This window comes from Ascidiella aspersa, chromosome 7 (assembly GCF_963924565.1).
Source record: "Ascidiella aspersa chromosome 7, kaAscAspe10.2, whole genome shotgun sequence".
Lineage (NCBI taxonomy): Eukaryota > Metazoa > Chordata > Ascidiacea > Phlebobranchia > Ascidiidae > Ascidiella > Ascidiella aspersa.
The window spans coordinates 29,345,221-29,367,196 of NC_139453.1; the positions used below are offsets into that span (position 1 = coordinate 29,345,221).

The following is a 21,976-nucleotide window of genomic DNA, read 5'->3' on the forward strand; positions in this document are numbered from 1 at the left end:
AACTACATTATTGCAAACTACTAATCTTTGGAAGTGTCAACAATTTTAATAGCGTTGTATAATTTAACTAACTTTTATAAAACTTCAACGTAAAATCTGATTCAGTCTTTGTACGAAGGCATTAGACCTGTATATTACAATCCTTGATACTGCTTTAGGGCTATATCACAGTAGTAACCATTTGGATTCCATTGCTTATAGGCTATATCAATTTAACTGGTAAAACACAACAGGGAACTACTCACAAAGTAAGGCTGCTAGCTAACAGTGCTTTATTCATTTTTTGCGCTGATAAAAAAGCACTACACAACTAAGTGAACATAGCCATGATTATTGAACTGAAGCAACACAGAAAATATTACAGAAATGAAGAAGGGTGAACACCAGAACAATATAAAAACTGAAAGGTTCTAAAATCCGCAACAGGAAGCAGTAGTTTATTTGCAATGCAGAATGTTTGTGTGGGTCTACGAACTGTCAGGTGTAGTTTTCTTCGAAAGATGGTGCAATATAATAGCTGCAAAATAAACAAAAAACATTACACAAAAATGGCGGATACTAACAATTTAACTTTTTATATTTTAACTTTGACCACACATAATGTTTTAAATCAAGGTTTAAGTAGATAACTTAAGTGCAATAAACCAATAAAGTTCGATAAATAAAGTCTCAGTCAGGTCATTCGTGAAATAACTAAAGTTTAAGGCAAGTCTTTTTGAATAGAACAAGTCCAAGTCATAATAAGATCAAGTGAATTTTAAAAAACGTCCTCGTCATATTTTAAAAACTGGTAAACTCGTCCGATTATGTGAGCAAAAACCAAAAAAACAAGTAAAAATTAACACTAACGGAACAAATAGCAAGCAAATTGTTTTATGTGCAAAAGTTACAATAAATAACAAAATTTAAAGAAATATTGCTTAATGAAAACACTTAATCTCAAATCAATCAAGTCATTTGTCCGACAGACTTGAGTCAAGTCAAGTCTTCTAAAAACGTGACTTAAGTAAAATCAATTTATTCCTTTGAAATACTTCAGTTTAATTTTGCCCATAAGACTAAAATCAAATAAGTCTTATAAAACCAATGACTTAGCTGCATTTAAGTCAAGTCATTCATTACGATGTGTACATTAACTAAATTTACTGAAAAACTCCTTAACGAAAAAGCTTTATTTCAAATCAACTTATTCGTCCAAAAGACTTCAACCAAGTCTTCTAAAAATAGGGAATTGACTGCACTTAAGTCAAGTGCTGCATATTGTACCTGCAGCTGCTGAAACATTAAGGCATGGGACAGTGTTTTCGCCGGCTGAATGAGGTAGCACTGTAACTGTTTTAGTGAAATGCTTCACAACATTGGCAGGAATTCCTTGGCCTTCACTGCCTGGAATAATTAAAATATCAGTTGTGTAAATTAGTCGAAGCTGTTTTTGACCAGAAGGCTTACATATCATTAGTACACCGAAAAGCCATCGCAGACTTAGTAAATATTACGAAGAAGATACAAAGCCGTCAATAAATGTAAGTAATAATCCCAACTTTTAACACACTAAAAATAATAACGTGCTTGTGCTATTAACTTAATGCTTATCACAATTTTACCGAAGGTTTTCGTAAAGAACTGTGCACCGGAAACAGGAGGTTGTAAAGATTTGGGTTAACAACTTGCTTAACTTACCAAAAATTAACAAGGATGGTTTAACATGTTGGATCTGTGAAATGTCCACACTTTTTGGTGAAGGTTTTAAATCTGTATTGTTCAAATCATCGTCATGCAATCCAAAAGGACCGTCTTGCTCTTCATATTCCGGTAAACCAGTTCCAATAATTTCCCAACCTTCTTGACCTAACACCTTTAAAACATCAAAGTTAATAAATACAGTTAATAACACCCGGACGCCAGTTGAGAAAACATAATTGTTGAAGATTTTTCTGTATTGTACACTTTTTAATCAATGTTTATAGAATAAACAATTTATTTTAACGGATTTATAAAAAAATTGCCGCGTGTAGAAAGTAGTAATTATTCAAATGGTTTAATTATGAGAGAGAGGTTGAAATAACAAGTCAAGTCCCAGTAAAGTATAATTAGAGCAAGTCAATTCCAAGTAAAGCGCTCGTCATAAAAATCAGATGTTAATCTATTAAAATTGGGTAAAATGTCGAAATAAGAGCAATACCTTCTAAAAAAATACCAAAAACACAACATACGGCAAGCAAATTGTTTCATTCACAAAAAATGGGATAAATAACCCAATTTTACAAAAAAATGCATTTTGAAAAAAGTCAAGTCATTGACTTAAACCCATACAAGACTGTCCACTAGTTTTCTTTTCTAATAGTAAAGCCATGACTTTAAAACTAATCTTATAAATGTGGATATGTTGGTACCTTTATAAAATCCAGTGGTTTCCTGGTGCTGTATATTGGCATGATCTCTGCAGCACCACTGCTTGCTTTACTCGTGGTTGACGAAAGTGGGGCACTTCAGAAGAAGGTATATAATATTAGTGTAAAAAAACATACTTAAAAATATATTAAGTGCAAAATTGCCCTTCCAGCAAATATATACTTTTTTTCATTAAATGTACCGATGCTTTAATAACTTATACAGGAAATCTTCATCAGGGCAATGATATTGCAACTTTACCGGATTTTTTTTTTACAATTGATCAACGCCTAGCAGCAACAGTATATTTATAAAAAATATTTAACGCCTGTTTTAACCGTCTCATTGTTTCACACTTTGTATTAGTATTTGTTTTTTGAAGAAATTGTTTATTTATATTTCAAATTGGTATGTGCGTGATCAAATATTAGTGGCTTAGTGCTAACTTTTACTAGTTGCGAATTTAATTTAGCAAGAGTCTGTCTCATGCCAGTTGTCGTTAAATTTAGAAGTAAATTACTTTAAAAAAATGACTGATAAATATATAATTTTATATTTTTATGTCAAGGCAATACTTAATTATTTTTCTAAGATCGAATTACCCCTTTGATGCATAATGATTGGAGGTTGTAATAAGAAATAGTAAGAATATCGAAGCCAATAAAGATATAATTTTAGTTTAAAACTTACCACTGTTTGGTCATAAAAACTTTGTCGATCCCAAGGAAATTGCAAGATCTCAGAATAGCCCCCACATTCATGGGGTCACCCACGTCGTACAAGAGAACCCACAGGGGCAGAGCTTCGGCAGAAAGCTTGTCTAGAAGTAAAGCTTTCAAATTCTCTTCGTCCACAGACATCAAAGTCAATTGTCCTACCTCCATAGAAATACCCTGTGATATATAAGAATGTCAGGACTTTCAATACACATGCAGGTTTATTATAAAAGGGAAAAGTGTTTAAGATACCAATCTGACGACAAGTAGAAAAAAATGTGGCCCTAATTAGTTTATTTTACATATCATTTAAACTTATTTAAATGGAGATTTAGCAAACAATAGAGTATAACAAAGTTTACAATTTTTTTAATTAACTTTATATGTAAGCCAATACTGCAATAATGTCAAAAATCGTCTGCAAGATTTTTTAAGTAATTTTTAGATTTCTGTTCAATACAAATTTATTTAGAGAGGAGTTATTCAATTTTTTTTATATTTATTTTTATAACTTTAGATGTAAGCGAATACTGCAAGAGTACCGAAATATCTTCTCCAAGAAAGGTCGTTTTAAATCATTTTTACATTTTCGTTTGACACAAATTTAATCGGACAAAATTCCGTTAGTTTACTTGGTGAGGTCTCCCAGTTGATATTTCTTCCAACATCAAAGTTTTGACATATTCGATGGGAACTCCACGTTCCTCAGCTGTTTGAACTACATTCTGTACCCTCGAATCATCTGGCATTACAGTTTGCCAATCCGAGTGAAGAAGCAGCCTGTACAAACAATTAATTTTAACGCAGCATTTCCACATAGTATTCTAGTGCATTATTGGTAAACGTTTGAGTCAAAAATTGTAAATTTAGAAAAATGTTTTTCTCTAAATTGTGTCCAGTAACCATCAAAAACACTAGGTTATGAATTTATAATTCATGTTGGCAAACATTACCTAAAAATCGGTCGGTGCGATGCTTTTATGGCCATTTCGCATACCGATCTTCCAAACAAGTATTCTCCATTGGGGGTTTTGTCTAATTGATCAATTATGAACTTTCGATGATCTGCAAGATAAAGCAGTTTATATCCAATACTTTTTCAAAGCCATATGTTTTACAGCACGTTCTATACGACTACAAAAACTTTAAATAAAGGTAAGCAATATAATTACCTTTGAAATAATTTTCCTTTCCTTTGTGAACTTTCGATTTTGACCTTTGATATTTTATCTTTCGGTGTGCAGGAGATTTTTCCTAAAGTGTAACTTTGCTTTAGCCTAACAATAGTGTTGTATTGACTTGACTTAAGTCACTGTTTTCCAATGACTTACATCATTCTTTTAGACAAAATGACTGTGGTTGAAATGAAGTGTTTTCATGAGGCAATTTTTTTTCAAATTGAGCATTTTTTTTTCTTTTTTTTTCTTTTTTAAAACAAAACAATTCACTTGTCAAGTGATGCAATGATGCTATAATCAGACTAGTTTATCAGTTTTAATATGGTTTAATTTTTTTAACAAGGTCTTGACTTGGATTTTATTGTTACTTAACTGGGACTTTAGTTATTTCAAAATGACTCGTTTTTAGCAGTCCCTGCCAACAATGACTGATAAAAACCTAAACAAAAGTTACAAACATTATTACATTAACAAAAGTAAACTTACATTTTTGTTGTGTACATGCGCTGAAGATTTCGATGAAAAGCAAGCTGAGAAAAGTAAAATGTGGTTTGTCTGTACCTTGAATGAATTTAATGAGATTTTGGATTGACATGTCGCAAAATTGTGGGAGATCTTCTGGAACAAACTAGAAATACAAAGTCAAAATAGGTACAGGGCAAAAGCTTTTGAATAAGTCGCACTCATATTCACAAGGCAAGCATAATTTACTTAACAATGTTTGAAAATGGGGAAAAGTTCAGTACATATGCTATAAAAAGGGCATATGTGAATTGTGTACCGTCAATTTTTGTCAAGCTTTTTCAGACTTCCAGAGAAATAAATATCCGTGCCCGTTATATGTTTAACTAGGCCTCAAGCCTTGAGCATTTTACTAATACTTCAAAGTGTATTTTGTCTTCAATTAATTGTTTTCACTTGTTTGACGCTTTTAACACTAAAATGCATTATGTTTGGTAAATCATTCCAAAATGGGGAAAGTTAGGTTTAAATTAACAGAAGTGAAATGAAAAAATGGAACTTATTTTGTTAGTTCAACACTCGAAAGTTAAGGTTTTGCAAATTTATAGGTAAATATCAAATAATATTGACTTTAAACTCATTAGTTAGCAATTATACTGAATACAAACAAATACAGAGCGGTAATGAAAAAAATTATCGTATGAAGATTAAGTAACAGTTTAAATCAACAAAAATCGTTTTTTAATAGAATATTAAATGAAAAACACAAAACTTTTGGCTAATAGCTTGTAATATTGACAATTAAATTACCTAAGCGATTGCTTTAAGGTTGTCATTTGTCGCAAGCGGTTTGGCTTCTTCCAACAGAAAATCGTCTGGGTCGTAAATTACTTTTACCAGCAACGAACAACTCGGACACGTTGCCACGTCCTCCCCACTTTGAAGTTCCTCCAATGTGATCTCAAATCTGACAAAAAATATATAACATATGTCTGTGGTGGTAAATTTAACACAATATTTGAGTTGAAAATCAAAATAAAACAAATCTGCCTAAAAACTCGCCAGCTGTAAAATCTGAGCAGCTGTAATGAGGTTATTTCTGAAATTTGCGAAGCAGTATATGAAGTACTTTAGCTAAAACGGAAAGTGTGACTGAAGTGTTTATGTGCCAGACTGCGTTTATGGCACTTCACGCTGAGATCTCGGGTGTGCAGCAGAAAATTTTGAGGTGTGCAGGTGTACAATTATGTTTTTTGCACACGGTAGTTGTGGAAATCCTACGACAATTGACCTTTTTTTCGTTTAACTGCTTTTTTATCGCCGTTTTTTAGAGTAACGAAAGGAGTCATAAAATTTAGACTGGTGCTTACTTATCTCCACAAGGACAAGGGTAGTAGTAGGTTTCAGTTTCCTCGTCAAATTCGAAGTCTTCTATTTCTACTTCGTCGTGGTACACATCCGTCATTTTACGAACAAATCTGGGCGAAATATGGCGAAACTTACAAAATTGACACTTTTGCAAAATTTACAGGCCCAATGTGTAATGCTCGATTTTTAACACGAAGGTTTTAAAATTAGAAACCATTTTGTTTCATTTTTTTTAATTTCACAAAAAAAATTCTTCTTGAAATGAAAAAAAATTATATTTTATAGATTACAACATTACTGCTCATATAGTCCCATTTTTTGTATTAATTGGTGCAAAAACAAGCTAGAATTTGATAAACCTGTTTCACGGATAAAAAATGGCCGTAATTATTTGCTGGATCAGGATCTTTCACATGTTTGTCATGGTAGTTTGTCATGAATTACACTTGTTCACTTTTTAAACGAAAAATTATATCACTGATATTGGGGGCAAAACGGCCTTAAATCGCGTTAACTCTATATGTACCGCTGGCAAAAAGCTCACACATCAGTACATAGGCTATAAAAAGGGCATATGTGAATTGTGTACCGTCAATTTTTGTCAAGATTTTTCCGACTTCCAGAGAAATAAATATCCGTGTCTGTTACATGTTTAACTAGGCCTTGAGCATTTTACTAATAGTTCGAAATGTATTCTGTCTTAACTTGAATAGTCTCGTTTGATTGGCGCTTTTAACACTAAAATACAGGCTACTGACAACATTGCCGATTGGGACAGTTTTAAAATCGCACAAGTTAAAACCTATTCTCGAGTTTACGCCCCACAATATGTATTCAAACTAAAAACGGCAAAAAATAAACACAAAACAAATATAACAACAAAAAATTGCGTACTGTAAGGTAACTTTTAAAACGTATTGTCTGGTTAACCTTTTTTTTTTAATTCCCAAACCAAAATGGCGACTGTGCCGTTTCACTTATGATGTCACACGTAAAATCTTATAACAATCGAACTGGTTACTAGTAAGTTTTACTGAGTAAATAAATTTATCGCTGAGAGATCTTACATTCTGCGTGTCAAAAAACGTAATGGAAACAACTGCAACCGTCAAGTAAGTTTTCGAAACTGTGTTTATTGTAAAGTAGTGTACGGCAAGTTTTTCGTGTTTTTCAGTCACCTAATTCAACCTGAAAAGACCCTTTTTAAAATTGGTGTTATATTTTTTGTTGCTCACCATTTCTTTATTTTACTGCCAGACCAAAGCAACTAATATCCGAGGGAAAATTGCCCAAAGCCGATTTCGAAGGGATTTATGAAAAGTACCACAACATTGATTCACAAAGTAAGGTAACATTTTTCGAAAAATTGTAGATTGTACTGATTTGCCCCATTTTGCCTGTAATATAGTATGATACTCATATTGTCCGTATGTAGGCCTGAAAAGCCTAATCAGTAATCAAAGATGGGCGATAGGAACCAACAAGCAAATGTACACCATTTAGAACTAATAACCATTAAAGTTTAATTTTCATCAAAATACCTTTAAATTCTGTTGCTTCGACCAATTTGCGAATCTCAAGTGACTTATGCGTCACATACACTTTTCAATTGAAAGTTTTGCCAAACTAGACCAACGCACTTTTTTCGTGCTTGGCGCGACCACATTTGATTCTGCTGCAATTTGCGCACGAGTTCGCTAGAAAACAACGATGCTCTTTACGATGAACTGTTTTATGATGGACCACGCAATGACGTAACTTTGTGAATAAATATGCTGTGGCTACCAGGCATATAGTATATTTAAAATAGGTTCGTCTGGCATATATTTCTTCAACCAACGTTTCGGCTTACTATACGGCAAGCCTTCGTCAGGGACTGACACACACAGCCAACAGGACGCAAAATAAAATGACACAAAGAAAAAAGGAGATAAAAAATGTTCGTGCCTTCAAAGCCAAAAATCCTGAATCTGCCCATGTTTACAACTAGGGATGTTCGATAGTTGGCAATTTATTCCGATTTCGAAATTTTTGACGAAAACCATCGCGATATGGTCCGTTACCAAAAATGACGTCATAACTATGCTTAAACAAGCGAAATGGACAAAATCGAAATGTCAAAAGTTAATTTTTTTCAGGCAATTAAGCCAACATTTGCTTCAACGTTAGGAAGTCTAGTTACGTCCAGTTGCTAACCTAGTATTTTCTACAAATTTACATTTCAAGATGAAAATCACTGCGGTGGATCACAAATGATGCCTGAAACGCACAAATAAGTTTGGTATCGGACAAATACCGATACTCGGCATCGGGTATCGGCTCCGATCCGTTATTATCTGACATCCCTATTTACCACCAGATTTTTTGAAATTTACGTTTTAAAAGTCAGCCAATACACAATTTATATAGAAGTGATGATTTGTGTGGTGAAATAATTGTGTGCCTAACAGGTTGAACATGGCGACAGAGAGATTATTGATCATGTGTTCGTGAAAAAATCCGAGGAGATCTTCTCGCATTGGAGCAAAGACTTAGACGCAGCTATAAAGAAAAACAATAAAATGGAGGTAATTAGTGTTTTTTTAAGGTGTTTTGGGGGACCGAAACGGTTCCCCAAATTTCTCCAGCTGTTTCTAAAATTTTGGACTTGCAATTTTTGGTATTTAAATGAAACACTTGCGGTCTCTTAAAACTACTTATCGGTCAACCAAACCAAACCTTAAAAAAACCCTGATCAGAACAAACAAATTGTAACTCATTAAATTTAAAAAATCAAAAGAAATTTTTGATGTGAAGATCTTATTAACGTCAAAATGTTCTTTTGTGTTACTTTTGTTTCTGTTCCTCCAGGAAGACATTTCTCAACTAAAACCAACGTCTTTTCGTTCCGATGAGTTTTATGAAAAGAGTTGTGAATTAGCTAAACAGCTTTTGAGAAGGTAAGTAAAAAATCAGGGTCGTGGACCAAACGGTGTTTTATGTAAGTTGTGTAAACAAGTCGTTTCGGCAAAATTACTTGACTTGACTGAAGCTTTTAGACAGATAACCTGACTTGACTTAAGTGTTTTGTACAAATGAAGTGTTTTGATTAAGCAATCTTAAGAAAATTTGGTTATTTTTAATATTTTGGGCACATAGAACAATTTGTTTGCTATAGGTTGCGTTTTTGTTATTTTCAGTTTAGATATTGCTCATATCCAAACAAGTTTACCAATTTAACGTTTACTTTTGATGGCTAAGACTTGACTTGGAATTGACTTGCTCTAATTATGACTTGACTGGGACTTATTTAGTCCAATAGACCTGACTCAGACTTTTTTTACAAATGACTTGACTTAAGTTATTTTGCATATGATTTTACTTGGACTTAAGTTATTTAACAAATGACTTGACTCAGACTTAAGGGGTTTCACAAATTACTTGACTTGGACTTAAGTTATTTAACAAATTACTTGACTTGGACTTAAGTTATTTAACAAATGACTTGACTTGGACTTAATTTATTTTACGAATGACTTGACTTGGACTTATGTCGGTTATTTTCAACAGAACGGCGACCTACTTTTGTCTGTTTGCTCTAGAGCCAGCGCAGCTCGCCCTACTTGCGACTTTAACGAAAGCTACGCAAGCGAAAACGACGCCGTCCATCGAAGTCAGACCAAACGCAAGCACGTGACACCATCCAAATGGAACTCAGATTAACTTGGTCAAAGCGCCTTCTTCCTGGATTAGGTTTCCGTAACAAACAAACTGGGCGAATGTAGTTTCCTGTTTTATTCTTGTTCTTTTCACTTCGTTTTGTGTTTAGGCCATGTGTTACGACTGCTATAGATTTCTTGTGTTTTAACTTTCTTTGTGATGTTGTAGATTTACTATTTCTAGTTTAACAAGAGTTATAATAGAATGCCGTGAAATATTTTTTTGTATTCTGTATTTGGACAGCTAAACTATATTAAGCGTAAGTTTTTATGGGTGGGGGGGGGAGGTCTAAATGTGCTATATTCCCAGTTTAACAAGGTATAACAATTCGATTATCGTTTTTCAAAAACAAGGAACAATGGATTGAGTTTATTTTAAAAATTTTATAAAATAGATCTTTTAATAATATGTTCCTTGAATTGCTAGAGTATTCTTATGTTACTGATCAGGAATTGAGGTGGAAGTTTATCTTGCAAGGGTCAAGGTGACCATTATCACATATTCAGTGCTACATTAAATTAAATTAAGACAACAAAAGGCAACACTATAACCTGCGTCTTTTACAAGCAAACTCCAATGAAGAAAAAACTCTGTTATATAACGTACAAACCAAGAGTGTATTGGCGTATGAAGCAGCAAGTAGCTCGTCTTGACCAAACAACATCAGGGCACATAATTTACAATTAAATTAACGCACTGATTAGGCATCAATTGCCTGCACGAAAAAAGCGGTGGGCTGGTGGCAGCGGTTAAATATAGCCGGGACACAACAAGGCAAAAAAGAAATAGAAAAAGTAGGAATACAAGGTTCTGCGACAGATTTGCTACTTAGGGGGTTAGGTGCGACTTATCACGATTTAAAACCGGTTATTTTTTACCAGAAAGTCCTAATAGGGTTTTGTGTAAGCGTAAAACCGCCTGTCAATTCAGTACTTCCAGTAAAAAGTTACACTTTATTTTAAAACTGCAAAAACATAGTTTGGTCCGCAGTGGTTATGCTCAGAACAGTCAAGAGATTTCGTGTAGTGTCTCGGCTCGGTTGGGAGCAGGTAAATAAACGGATGTGTTTACATCATGCCGCCCATTCCACCCATACCGCCCATGCCTCCCATACCGCCACCGCCTCCTGGCATTGGTGGGTCGTCCTTAGGCTCTTCGGTCACCACACACTCGGCCGTTGTGAGAAGGGACGCGACGCCAGATGCATCCATTAGCGCCTGCTTTACCACTTTGGTCGGGTCGATGATTCCTGCCTCGATCATGTTACAGAATCGGTCTTCACGCGCGTCGTAGCCGTAATCGCCGCCGTGCTGCATCAGCTTCTCTGCCACAAGCTGACCTTCCATTCCTGCGTTGTCAGCGATTTGGGAACACGGGATGCGAAGCACTTTGCGGATGATGTCGACGCCTACTTGCTCGTCTCTGTGCGAAGCAGATGCATTTCATGTTTTCAAATACTTTTAACTTGAGGCTTTTGGGAAAGAATGACTTGCTTTTTAAATTAAGTCTTTTGGGAAGAATGACTTGACTTTTGACTTAAGTCTTTAGGAAAAGAATAACTTGCTTTTTGACTTAAGTCTTATGGGCAAGAATGACTTGACTTTTGACTTAAGTCCTTCGGACAAGACTGATTTAACTTTTGACTTGAGCGTTTGGGGGCAAGAATGACTTGCTTTTTGACTTAAGTCTTTTGGAAAAGAATGACATTGGTTAAAATGAAGTGTTTTTTAATATGCATTTTTCATTATAAAATTGGGTTATTTACTTTAATTTTTGCACGTGATACAATTTGCTTTTGTAACTTTTTAGTTAAATCCATGTTTAGTTATTTCCATCGATTTTGGACCAGTTCACCAATTTAAAAATGTTTATGACCTGGCTTGGAATTGACCATTTGCTCTAAAATGCCTAGAACTCGACTTGTTATTTTTATAAACGACGAAAATGCAACTAGAGGCACATTTTACCACCACACTACACATAGCTTAACAAGACTGCCTGTCTCTGCAACGATCGCCAAGAAAAATTGTTTTTCAGGGTATAGAAGAAAAAAGGAACACAAACAAAGTGCGCTTCAAGACTTATAAAAGCGTTTATGGCTTCCTAACAGGGGTAGTATAATAGGTTTATTTGCCAGCATATTATGTTTTAAAGCTTAAATGAGCAGTTAGGACCGTGAAATACATCCAACCGACAAAATGGCTTCTTTGTTTTATTTTCATCAAAAATGTTTTTATCTTTGCATTAAAATTTTGTTGCCTAAAAAGCATCTTGAAATTAACATAACATCGCTTTTCGCTTCACTAATAAATCGTAGAATTCTAACATTCCAAAAACATAATAATAACAATAATAAACATTTATTGTCAGCAAAAATATTCTTCTAATTTGAAACTTGAGTAAAAATTGGAAAAATTAAACCTTTTCCTGTCCTACTTCGTAAGTTTTTATGCCAAATATTTATCTTGCTTTGTTCATTTCAGCTTAGACTAATCTTCACTGAGTAAGATATACCATGAGAGTACTAAATTTAGGATACAGTCAACTCCAATTAAAGCACATATAGACAATTGGATACTAACATTTTAGATACCAATAGTCTACGTCAAATGTAAGTGCGGAAAAAATGTTACCTGGAATCGACCTTGAGTGCCGCAACCACATCGTGGCAACGCAGAAGAGCGACTCCACCACCAGGAACAATGCCTTCCTCGACAGCAGCGCGAGTAGCATTAAGGGCATCTGTAACGCGATCCTTCTTCTCATTCACTTCAACTTCACTGCTGCCGCCAACCTATGGGAAAACCAGGTGAAAAAATGTTATGCTTCTTAACTAGTGGTATGCATTTAAGGTGGCAAACAAGCTGCTTTCAGGTCTTATACACATTATGGGAAAAATTAGCAAGTGTAATATACTTTTGCAGTTGTCAAAATCTACAACTAAAAATCTGTGAATAATGCTGGGACAAGATTTTTTTATACCAGGTTTTACTGAACTAGAGTAAAAGTCCACTAGGCGATACAACAGAATTTTGATGACCACTGGTTCATAGCAAGCGCTTATATTTCAAAATAGGATTTTACAAAAGTCAGGTTCCTATTTTACCTATTGCTGCATAATAACAAAAATCTGAAAACTTTGCAAACTAAGACACATGGTTTATTACAAATTCAAGAAAAATTAAACATCTACATTTAAATGAAAAACAATTCTACTGTAACAAACCTTCAGCACTGCAACTCCACTTGCGAGTTTAGCGAGTCGTTCGTTCAACTTCTCGGTTTCGTAATCGCTCGTCGTGGCATCAACTTGTTCGTGGATTTGAGCAATTCGTCGCTCGATATCGTCTTTCTTACCCTTGCCTCGCAAAAGCAAGCAATCGTCCTTGGTGATGGTGATTTCTTCAACCTTAAGCAAAAATAACATAGGATATAAGTCACACTGTCTTTGTAACTACAGTATGACTGCCATCACCCACTAAGGCCCGCAGGTATTTCTTCACGCCCTCAAAATATTCCCTAAAACAAGGTTTTAAATAGTTTGTTAGTAGAAATGTTTAACATATGTCAAACTAAGTTAAATTTTGATGAAATATCAAACTAAATGAAAATTTTATATAGCTTACTAAATATTTTGGTGAATAATGGTGCCTGTTTTCTTTGTTTAACAATAATCAGGTCAAATAGGTCAATACAAAGTTTTATATCCGGCGCGTGTTTGCCAATCTCTACCGTTATCCGGCCGTATTGCGAAAAAGTTTGATGACCCCTTGATTCATGATGTATATTTAAATTGATTTTAAGTTAAAGGCTTAAGACAAGGCGAGATAAGCTCCTGATGCAAAATGCATGAGACACACCTGTCCAAGATCATGAAGCTGGATATCCTCAAGTTTAAGTTCAAGCGCTTCTTCGCCAAACACCAAACCTCCAGTTGCAACAGCCATGTCCTTCAGCATGTTCTTACGGTTGTCACCAAAACCTGTACAAAAAGGGGTTTATAATTAGCTGTTCACGAAATACTGATGGTAGTCACTGTGGGTTAGTTTTTTTCAAGTTGAAATAAATCGTAATAACAAATTACAAAACTTTTGGAGCATAATGGCTAGAGGTTGTAGTAAGAATACCAAAGCACATGTAGAACAAGGAAGCATTTTATGAATGTTTCGAATAAATCTTTATTCTTTTTGATTAGAAATATTCAAAACATTCAACATAAAACGTACTTCTGTATGGGCTTTGATATTCTTACCAGGTCTACAAAAAATTGTTTTTAATCTTGGTTATTCAAAAACTGAAACAAGTAAACACTGTTGTGTCTTTTAAGCATTTACCTGGTGCCTTTACTGCTGCAACTTGAAGTCCAACTTTTAGCCGGTTCACAACCAAAGTGGTCAAAGCTTCACTCTCCACATCTTCGGCAATAATTACAAGTGGCTTTCTTTGGGCGTTGGCAAGTTCAAGAGCAGGAACAATTGTCTAAAAAATTTTGAAGCAAAAATTAGTACAGACTACTGGTAGGAGTCCCTATTCCACCAATTACAAAATTACCGAAAAGAAGAGAAAAATAGAAACATGAAAAGCACACCTGGACAGAGCTGATCTTCTTTTCAGAGAGAAGAACATAGGCATCCTGGAACTCGACTTTCTGTCCCTTGGCAGTGTTGATGAAGTATGGCGAAATGTAGCCACGGTCAAACTTCATTCCCTCGATCACCTCCAGTTCGTCATGAAGAGTTTTGCCGTCTTTAACAGTGATGACACCGTTTCTTCCTACTCTCTCCATCGCGTCGGAAATCAGTTTTCCGACTTCCTTATCGCCGTTTGCCGAAATCGTTGCCACCTGAGCAATTTCTTCAGGCGTAGTAACCGGTTTGGAGAGGTTTTTGAGTTCTTCAATCACAACTTCGACAGCCTTCTGTACACCGCGCCGCATCTCAATCGGGTTCGTTCCCCTTGCGATTTTGTCCGAGCCTTCTCTTGCGATTGCTCTGGCAAGAATCGTTGCAGTTGTGGTTCCGTCTCCGGCTTCTTCGTTTGTGCTGTTGGCAACGTCCTGAACCAGCTTGGCGCCGATGTTCATGTATTTATTTTTGAATTCGATCCCTTTGGCAACCGTGACCCCATCTTTGGTGACCTTTGGGGAACCCCAAGCCTGTTCGAGGATGACGTTTCGGCCTTTAGGACCCATCGTTATGGCGACAGCATCGGCCAAACCATTAACACCTAAAAGGAAAATGTTAGGTTTAAAGTTATATTTAATCCACCAAGCTCCAGTTGTTTTAAAATATTTACATCATTGCGACCTACCTAACAATTTCTGGCTGTTATTCTTTGAAGCATCAATTTATTTATAATTAAAAATAGTGTAACTCTTCAAGTCTGCCAAATAACAAAGCATTGGAAGTTTGATTTTATAAAAGACAAGATTTTATAAAAGCCATAGAGATATGCCAATTTTTCCAAGTATGGCAGATCTTGACTAGATCGGACAGGTGCATGGCAGAAAAATATTGGGTGTACACCTGCTACAGAATGCAGACTGGTGCCCGGCTAGTATAGCAGATAGGGGCAATTGGGGTATATATTTAATTTGTTGGGGGTGCAGGTTAGCTCTGTTAAAAAAACTAGTGGGTGCACTTGTCAAACTTTCAACAGTCAACATTTCAACATTGTGAATATGTGTTGATGAAACACTATTTAATGCAGAAATAAAATTTCAAAGCGAGTAATTTTATGTCATTAAACCCATTTTTTTTTTAAGATTTAACCACTCGATAAAAACTTACCGTCCATCATTTCTTCTCTGGCGTTAGTTCCGAACTTCAGTTCTTTGCTTGCATAGCCTCGGCTTGCAAGAATGCGGTAGGTCGGTCTTGCGTTGACCTGGAGGGCTTTCGCTAGTCTGTGCATATTGCTTGATTTGTGTTTGGTGATTTGCCAAGATTACAAAAAGAAAATCTACAGGAGAGACTGATTCTGAAACCAAACGAAGTTCCAGTTGAATCAATCATATTTTTTTAGAATGTAAAATGACAAAATAAAATGCCTTATAGTTAAGACCAGTGGTTCCCCAGCCTTTTTGGTTCCCGACATACTAAAAAAATCTTATTATTTTGCTGCACATGGTTAAAAAAATGACAATAGAGTAATTTTACCATCGCACTTAACACACGATAAACTATATGTAAATGTTTAAAAATTTAATTCGTAATGAATAGTGCGTATTTAAGTCTAAAATGCTTGTGTATGCCTATTGGTAATACAAATAAATTATTTTCCAAAATTACAAAAAGTTTCGCGGCACATTGACAATCTATTGAGGCACATAGTTTGGAAAACACTGGTATTTTTTGGGTGGGTATTATAATTATATTTAACGTCCATGTATATTTCTTTGCTGAGCAATTTTCATATAAGAATCTTGCAATTTTCATTTTAAGACAAGCGCCAAAGTTTGTTTTGTAAAATATAGAAGGCAAAAATGGCATAAAACGATTATCAAAGGTTAGACCTCTACAACGTTGTTAATCAATAAAATGAAATACACTTTTTCAGGCTATTTTCATAACCAAATGAAACTCTTTTACTTTTTTATGATTCATTCACAAACTTCGCACTTTTGCATTACAATATGCGGGTTCAACAGAACGTATAACTAAAACCTAATATGATTTACAGTACTAAATCAACTCCATAATAATCTGCGATACGACTGGCTAATTAATCGGCAAAAGACTCGCGTTTTAATTTAGTTTAATCGCCCCTGCCTCTGGCAAACCACGTGCGGACCAACTACTCAATGCTGCAAGCCCAAATCTTTCGCACGTGCGTCCGTCGAAATTGCTAGACTGTTTCGTCATCCGTATCGTGACGCAATAACATGATTCTCAAACTTGCAATAGCTGTATTTTCACGTTAAATTCGATAAAATTAAGTTTTGTTATTTAAGCATACTTAAGCATAATAATCTATCCGTTTTAATTATGCCCAAAAAGCAATTAACAAAAATGAAACTTTTGTTATAAGAAATACAATAAATTCGACCAGAAAGCATCCATTTATATATACTTTTCATAGAAATACAAATGAATATATATTCTTTAGTACAAAAATTTGCTAAAAATGTGATTTCTTTTGTGCAATTAAAATCGTAGTACCTCGAAAAATAGTTTCTTGCGCGATGAACGAACCGTTGTGAAGTGCGAGGAAACGTCACATCGGATCTGAGCGTGGTTCAGCCTTTTTTTTCTTCAGCGCAATGGCTGACGGATTTCTGAAGGTAATTTCGACCGATATCGCACAATTTTACACCTTTTTGTGACCGATTAAGACTTTTTTATTGACGTAATACCTAAAGGGAAGTATTGCATGTTTTTTGATCCGTATTACGCGTAAAATTCAATATATTTATCCACTTTAAAGAGCCCGATATTTCGCGCAATTTTCAACAATATTAATCAAAAAAATGCAACTCTTAGTTGTTGATTAAACCAACATTTTCGAGATTTAGCACTGGTGTCGAAAATGAAAAAAACAGTATTTTTAAGAATAATAGTTTAAATTCTAAAAAAACATACATGTAAAAATATTCGGCGCGTGTCTAGAATCCTACCCAATGCAAATTATTTGGGTTAGGGTGCGGGGTTTGGGTTAGGGGGGGTCAAGTATTATTATTAAATAATGAATATATTAATACTTGACCCACCCTAACCCAAACACTAACCGACAGACACCCTAACTCAAATATTGTGTGTTGTTTTAATAATGTGGTAGGATTCTAGACCAGCGCCCATTTTTGTCCGGGGTTTATATTGCTAACAATATTTGGGTTAGGGTGTGAGTTTAGGTGGGCCAAGTGTTGTTATTATATTTATTTTTACATATTTATGCCTTTCTTGCCATTTTAAATTTGACAACTTGTTTTGTTAGTGTTAATATAAATGTGGTGAATTTTAGACTAGCCCCAAATATTCGAAGAATGTAAAACGCAATAAGATTACGCAAAAATTAAATATAGCACTAGTTTAGTATCATACTACTTTATCGTCTGGGAATTTCTATTGCTAACTTTATTCGCCGGCGACTTTGGGTAGGTCAAGTATTGTTTTTATTTTTATTCTCTCTTATTTATTTTTTCCTTTCAATTTTAAAAACATTTTTCATTACTCTGTAAAAAGTGGTAAGATTCTGGACCAGTGCTCAATAAAATTACACCAAAATTATATGAAACTTGTGACAAAACAACTTGACAGTTTAAAAGTATTGTTTCTATTCGGACATAGCTAGCTTTCCAACCCTTGCCGATGATGTTTTCCTACATTGTCTGAATGCATGACTTGTGCATTGATTTCACTTATATTTTTTAACTGAGGCAAGATTTTTAGTTTCAAGTAGTATTTTTGTGTAGCATCATTCTAAAAGTCAACATTTCTATTCATATTAATTGCACCTACATTATATTAACGATATGTACCTTGTCAATTAGGGAAACAGAATATTTTAATTAGAGACAAAGGCACTGGTCTGGTTATTAAATTATGGGCTGTGAGTTTGTGTGTGGGTTTGTCAAGTATTATTATATTGAATTAATATTATTGCATAACCCACCCTTACCCAAACACTAACCCGCACCCTAAACCAAATAATGTGCATTGTCATAGAATTTTAGACCAGCGTCAAAGGCTTTTTTTTTAATATTGCCTAAACAACCAAAAAGTGTTGAAGTTTATTTAAGGAAAATTCTGAAGTCTATGAAATCCATTTTTGAAATTTTTAACCCAGACGACTAATACGTAAACATTTAAGTTAGAATGCCAGACTATACTTTTTGTTTTATTGTCATTCTGATTTTCCGCTATTAAAAAATCAGATATTACTAATTGTTATAAATTGCTTTCTCTGTTATATTACAGTTTACATATATAACTTTTTTTCAGCCTATGTATTTAAGCTGTATTGTATTTTCATTGCAGGTGCGGGTGATTGACGCCAAAAACCACCTCCTCGGTCGGTTGGCTGCGGTCGTTGCAAAGTCGCTGCTAAATGGTAAGCACTGACATTGTGTTTTCACTAACAACAATCAAAAATTTGTTTTAGTTTATTTTTGATTTTTTGCTTGAAATTTAAATTTTGCCTTTGGAAGTGTCAGTGATGATTGTATTTACCACAGAACTTGTTCGAAACCTTAACTGGTGTTATGTGACCAACCATGCACTACCATCTGAGACACTTTTTTATTATCCAGACGAAACCACTAGGGTTTAATATAGTACTCTATTTATTGCCAAACTCATAAAAAATCCTTAACAAATTTTCAGGGCAAAGAATTGTTGTCGTAAGATGCGAGGGCATCGTCATTTCCGGAAACTTCTACAGAAACAAGCTGAAGTACCTTGACTTCCTGCGCAAGAGAATCCGTACCAATCCTCGAAGGGGTCCTTTCCATTTCAGGCAAGAAATTGTTCTACCTTTCATTGTGTATCGTTTATTGTGTCCATGATGATTCATTTCACCACAGAACTTGTTCGAAACCTTAACTGGTGTCATGTGACTAACCATGCACTACCATCTGAGACACAATTCTGTATTTTAAATGTTTGTCAAAATTTTTTTATGACAACCTTTTAAATTCATTATTCTCTAGTGTCCAAACAAATGTTTCAAAACTCAAACAGAAACATGAATCATTTATTTTCACAGAGCCCCATCAAAGATCTTATGGCGCACTGTCCGTGGTATGTTACCACACAAGTTGTACCGCGGAGCCCAAGCCCTGGACCGCTTGAAGGTGTTCGAAGGCGTTCCTCCACCGTATGACAAGGTAAACCGTTGTATATGTTTTTTCAATTTTTCACAACACATTTCAAAGCAGAATGTCAATGATGAAACTTTTTCACCACAGAATCTTTTTCGATTCTTTTATAGAGTGTGAGATTAACATGCACTACCATCTGAGACTTAATGCTTTATTTTAAAGTTACTGTCAAACAAACACAATGCAAAAAGCTGTAAGAATTACTGTTATTTTGCAGAAAAAGAGGTTTGTGCTGCCATCTTGCATGAAAGTTGTCAAACTGAAGCCCAAGCGTAAGTTCGCTGAGCTGTCCAGGTTGTCACACGAGGTGGGCTGGAAATACAAGGAGATCATTGATGCCCTTGAAGCCAAGAGGAAGGCAAAGTCCAAGCTCTACTGGGACAAAAAGCAGGACTCACTTGTGAGTTGTACTTTTAATCAGGAACTAGGGTTGCATAGTCTGGTTAAAAATACCGGAGTTCTACTCCCTAGTCAAACTCCTGCCAAATGTGAGATTGTTTCTTGAGTCACGCTCATAGTTCACAGCCTTTAACTTCGCCCATTTTCGTAACTTAGTTAAGGTGGATATGCAGCAACCCACTTGAGTTGTTCTGACCCAGAATCCTACTTTACAGCCTGTGCTTCACTCATTTGCCAACTAAAAAAGTGTATATTCAGCAACTAATTATAGGGGTGTCCTACACATTTAGTTAAAACCAAAACTTTGAAATTAAAGCAAAACTTTCAACAGTTAAAAATTAGCTCTTCAAGTTTAGCTTGGATTGTTTTAAAAGAAAATGTATTTTGCCAGGTCAATTTTACTTAACACTTGTCAATGATGTTTTCCTACATTGTCTGAATGCATGACTTGTGCATTGATTTCGACTTTTTGAATTTAACTGAGACAAGATATAACAAATATAAAGCATTTATGTTTGTAAAAAAATAATAAAAAAGGCATTTTACCACTGTTTAAATTACAGGTTTTAAAAAATAAGGTTTGTGTTAGAATCCTGACAAAATTAATTCATTTCCACGCACACATTTTTTGTAATCTACGTCTCCCACCAGCCTAGCTAATCACTAATTGACTCATGTCGTTCTTGCTTCTGTAACTGTCATTGTCAAGATCTTAATGGAAGTCTAGTCGATTGCTGGTGAATGTGGCAACTCTAATGTGTATCTTTTCTTTCAGAAACTGCGCAAGAAGGCCATCGAGAATGTCTCCGACAAGATTGCCGACATCGACAAGCAGATCCAGGAAATGGGCTGCTACACAGTTTAACGAAATAAACCAGAAAACAAACCAACTGGCTGTGGTGTTTTGCCAACTATTTTCTATAGTTAGTTTGCAGTTTACGATCCGATTGCGTTTATATCAGAATCATCTTCACTAGCGTTGTATTTTCTTTTCGGAGTTGAAAAGGCATAAGTAAAGAAAAAACAGGCTGTGTGTGTACTACACGTGATTTATTTAACGTAAATGTGAAACGCCCGGATTCTCTAAGTGTTTTAGCGGATTAGTGTGAACTAGGAATGTCCAATACTAGATACGCGGTTTTGCGATTAAACTAAATGACGTATTTCCTATACTTAAACAAGCTAATTCTAATTAAAAATCCCGAAAGTCAAACTATAAACATAATTTAGATTCGCGTTTGCGTAGTTAACATAGGCAAAATTTCAGTTTTTGGGGGCCGTGGCCATGTGTCCCCCTTGAATAACACCCTGAACTCGGCTGAGTAATGGCAATGGTGTTACTTGGTAGAACGACTCAGATCTGTTTAATTACATCCTTATCGCAAAGAGAAAATTCAAAGTTTACACGTAATTTGCAAAAATGTTCCGGACATATTCAATACAATAACGGCTTCGGTGTTCAGTTCCGTAAAATTAGGAAGGAAACAATAGTTTCGCTAGTCCAGTTGTACGTTTGGGCATTCAAGATTCAAAAAGCACAAGTCAAGTTTACCAACCTTCCAAAACGGATCTTGGTATTGTTCTATGTTCGCATTTAGACGTAGTGCTCAAATTTGGAATGCTGCCATCACGCGCATATGCGATTATGCGTACGTGACTAAAGCATTTAGCCAAGTTAGCAAGTTCAAGCACAGAAAGTGACCTCGTCTATTGGCAACGATGCTTTTTTGAAGGAATTAACCATGCGATATGTAGCCCACGCGAATTTCGATCGATAAATGCGCATCGGTAATCGCAAAAACTTCAAAACCACACCAGAAATCGCGTTTTGCTTTCGCAGTTTAAGCACCTCGTGTTTATATGTGTTCGGCATGCTTCGTTGAATTAAGCGGCGTGACGTCATAGCACAGTAAATATTCTGATGAACCGCGTTAAAAAACACCTCT

General features: G+C 35.2%; 3 protein-coding genes and 3 non-coding genes across 6 annotated transcripts; 4 read left to right on the plus strand and 2 right to left on the minus strand.

Moving 5' to 3' along the window:
- Window positions 1-253: 253 nt before the first annotated feature.
- On the minus strand, window positions 254-5,708 carry LOC146138847 (rRNA methyltransferase 1, mitochondrial-like). The gene is made up of 10 exons (XM_083394039.1): window positions 5,558-5,708; window positions 4,772-4,913; window positions 4,280-4,361; window positions 4,061-4,172; window positions 3,740-3,887; window positions 3,082-3,284; window positions 2,394-2,487; window positions 1,681-1,855; window positions 1,267-1,386; window positions 254-517 (listed from the first exon to the last, which is right to left on the minus strand). Exons 1-10 carry the CDS (start codon window positions 5,581-5,583, stop codon window positions 468-470), a joined length of 1,152 nt encoding a protein of 383 aa, XP_083250165.1. The 5' UTR covers window positions 5,584-5,708; the 3' UTR covers window positions 254-467.
- Window positions 5,709-10,418: 4,710 nt separating this feature from the next.
- On the minus strand, window positions 10,419-15,789 carry LOC146138848 (60 kDa heat shock protein, mitochondrial-like). The gene is made up of 7 exons (XM_083394851.1): window positions 15,604-15,789; window positions 14,403-15,040; window positions 14,149-14,293; window positions 13,675-13,796; window positions 13,041-13,223; window positions 12,448-12,608; window positions 10,419-11,236 (listed from the first exon to the last, which is right to left on the minus strand). The coding sequence occupies exons 1-7, from the start codon at window positions 15,725-15,727 to the stop codon at window positions 10,882-10,884; spliced, it is 1,728 nt and encodes a 575-aa protein (XP_083250977.1). The 5' UTR covers window positions 15,728-15,789; the 3' UTR covers window positions 10,419-10,881.
- Window positions 15,790-17,028: 1,239 nt separating this feature from the next.
- Window positions 17,029-20,920, plus strand: LOC146138849 (large ribosomal subunit protein uL13-like). Its single transcript, XM_083393767.1, has 6 exons — window positions 17,029-17,096; window positions 18,790-18,862; window positions 19,135-19,267; window positions 19,517-19,637; window positions 19,849-20,031; window positions 20,806-20,920. The coding sequence occupies exons 1-6, from the start codon at window positions 17,076-17,078 to the stop codon at window positions 20,893-20,895; spliced, it is 621 nt and encodes a 206-aa protein (XP_083249893.1). The 5' UTR covers window positions 17,029-17,075; the 3' UTR covers window positions 20,896-20,920.
- On the plus strand, window positions 18,958-19,047 carry LOC146138850 (small nucleolar RNA Z195/SNORD33/SNORD32 family). Its single transcript, XR_014501535.1, has one exon. It is a non-coding gene; the product is annotated as a small nucleolar RNA Z195/SNORD33/SNORD32 family (small nucleolar RNA).
- Window positions 19,306-19,395, plus strand: LOC146138851 (small nucleolar RNA Z195/SNORD33/SNORD32 family). The gene has a single exon (XR_014501536.1). It is a non-coding gene; the product is annotated as a small nucleolar RNA Z195/SNORD33/SNORD32 family (small nucleolar RNA).
- Window positions 19,689-19,777, plus strand: LOC146138852 (small nucleolar RNA Z195/SNORD33/SNORD32 family). The gene has a single exon (XR_014501537.1). It is a non-coding gene; the product is annotated as a small nucleolar RNA Z195/SNORD33/SNORD32 family (small nucleolar RNA).
- Window positions 20,921-21,976: the final 1,056 nt, after the last annotated feature.

Bases quoted from the DNA above. Each gene is read 5' to 3' on its own strand.
- LOC146138849 (XM_083393767.1), top strand. From the start codon at position 17,076: ATGGCTGACGGATTTCTGAAG. The intron at 19,268-19,516 runs GCAAGAAATTGT...TTATTTTCACAG, and splicing joins AGGGGTCCTTTCCATTTCAG to AGCCCCATCAAAGATCTTAT. The intron at 20,032-20,805 runs GTGAGTTGTACT...CTTTTCTTTCAG, and splicing joins ACAAAAAGCAGGACTCACTT to AAACTGCGCAAGAAGGCCAT.
- LOC146138848 (XM_083394851.1), bottom strand. From the start codon at position 15,727: ATGCACAGACTAGCGAAAGCCCTCCAGGTCAACGCAAGACCGACCTAC. The intron at 12,609-13,040 runs GTTTGTTACAGT...GTTTTCCCATAG, and splicing joins GTGGAGTTGCAGTGCTGAAG to GTTGGCGGCAGCAGTGAAGT. The intron at 11,237-12,447 runs GTAACATTTTTT...TGCTTCGCACAG, and splicing joins GCACTCAAGGTCGATTCCAG to AGACGAGCAAGTAGGCGTCG.
- LOC146138847 (XM_083394039.1), bottom strand. From the start codon at position 5,583: ATGACAACCTTAAAGCAATCGCTTAG. The intron at 3,285-3,739 runs GTAAACTAACGG...TATATATCACAG, and splicing joins CAACTGGGAGACCTCACCAA to GGTATTTCTATGGAGGTAGG. The intron at 1,856-2,393 runs GTACCAACATAT...GATGTTTTAAAG, and splicing joins AACCACTGGATTTTATAAAG to GTGTTAGGTCAAGAAGGTTG.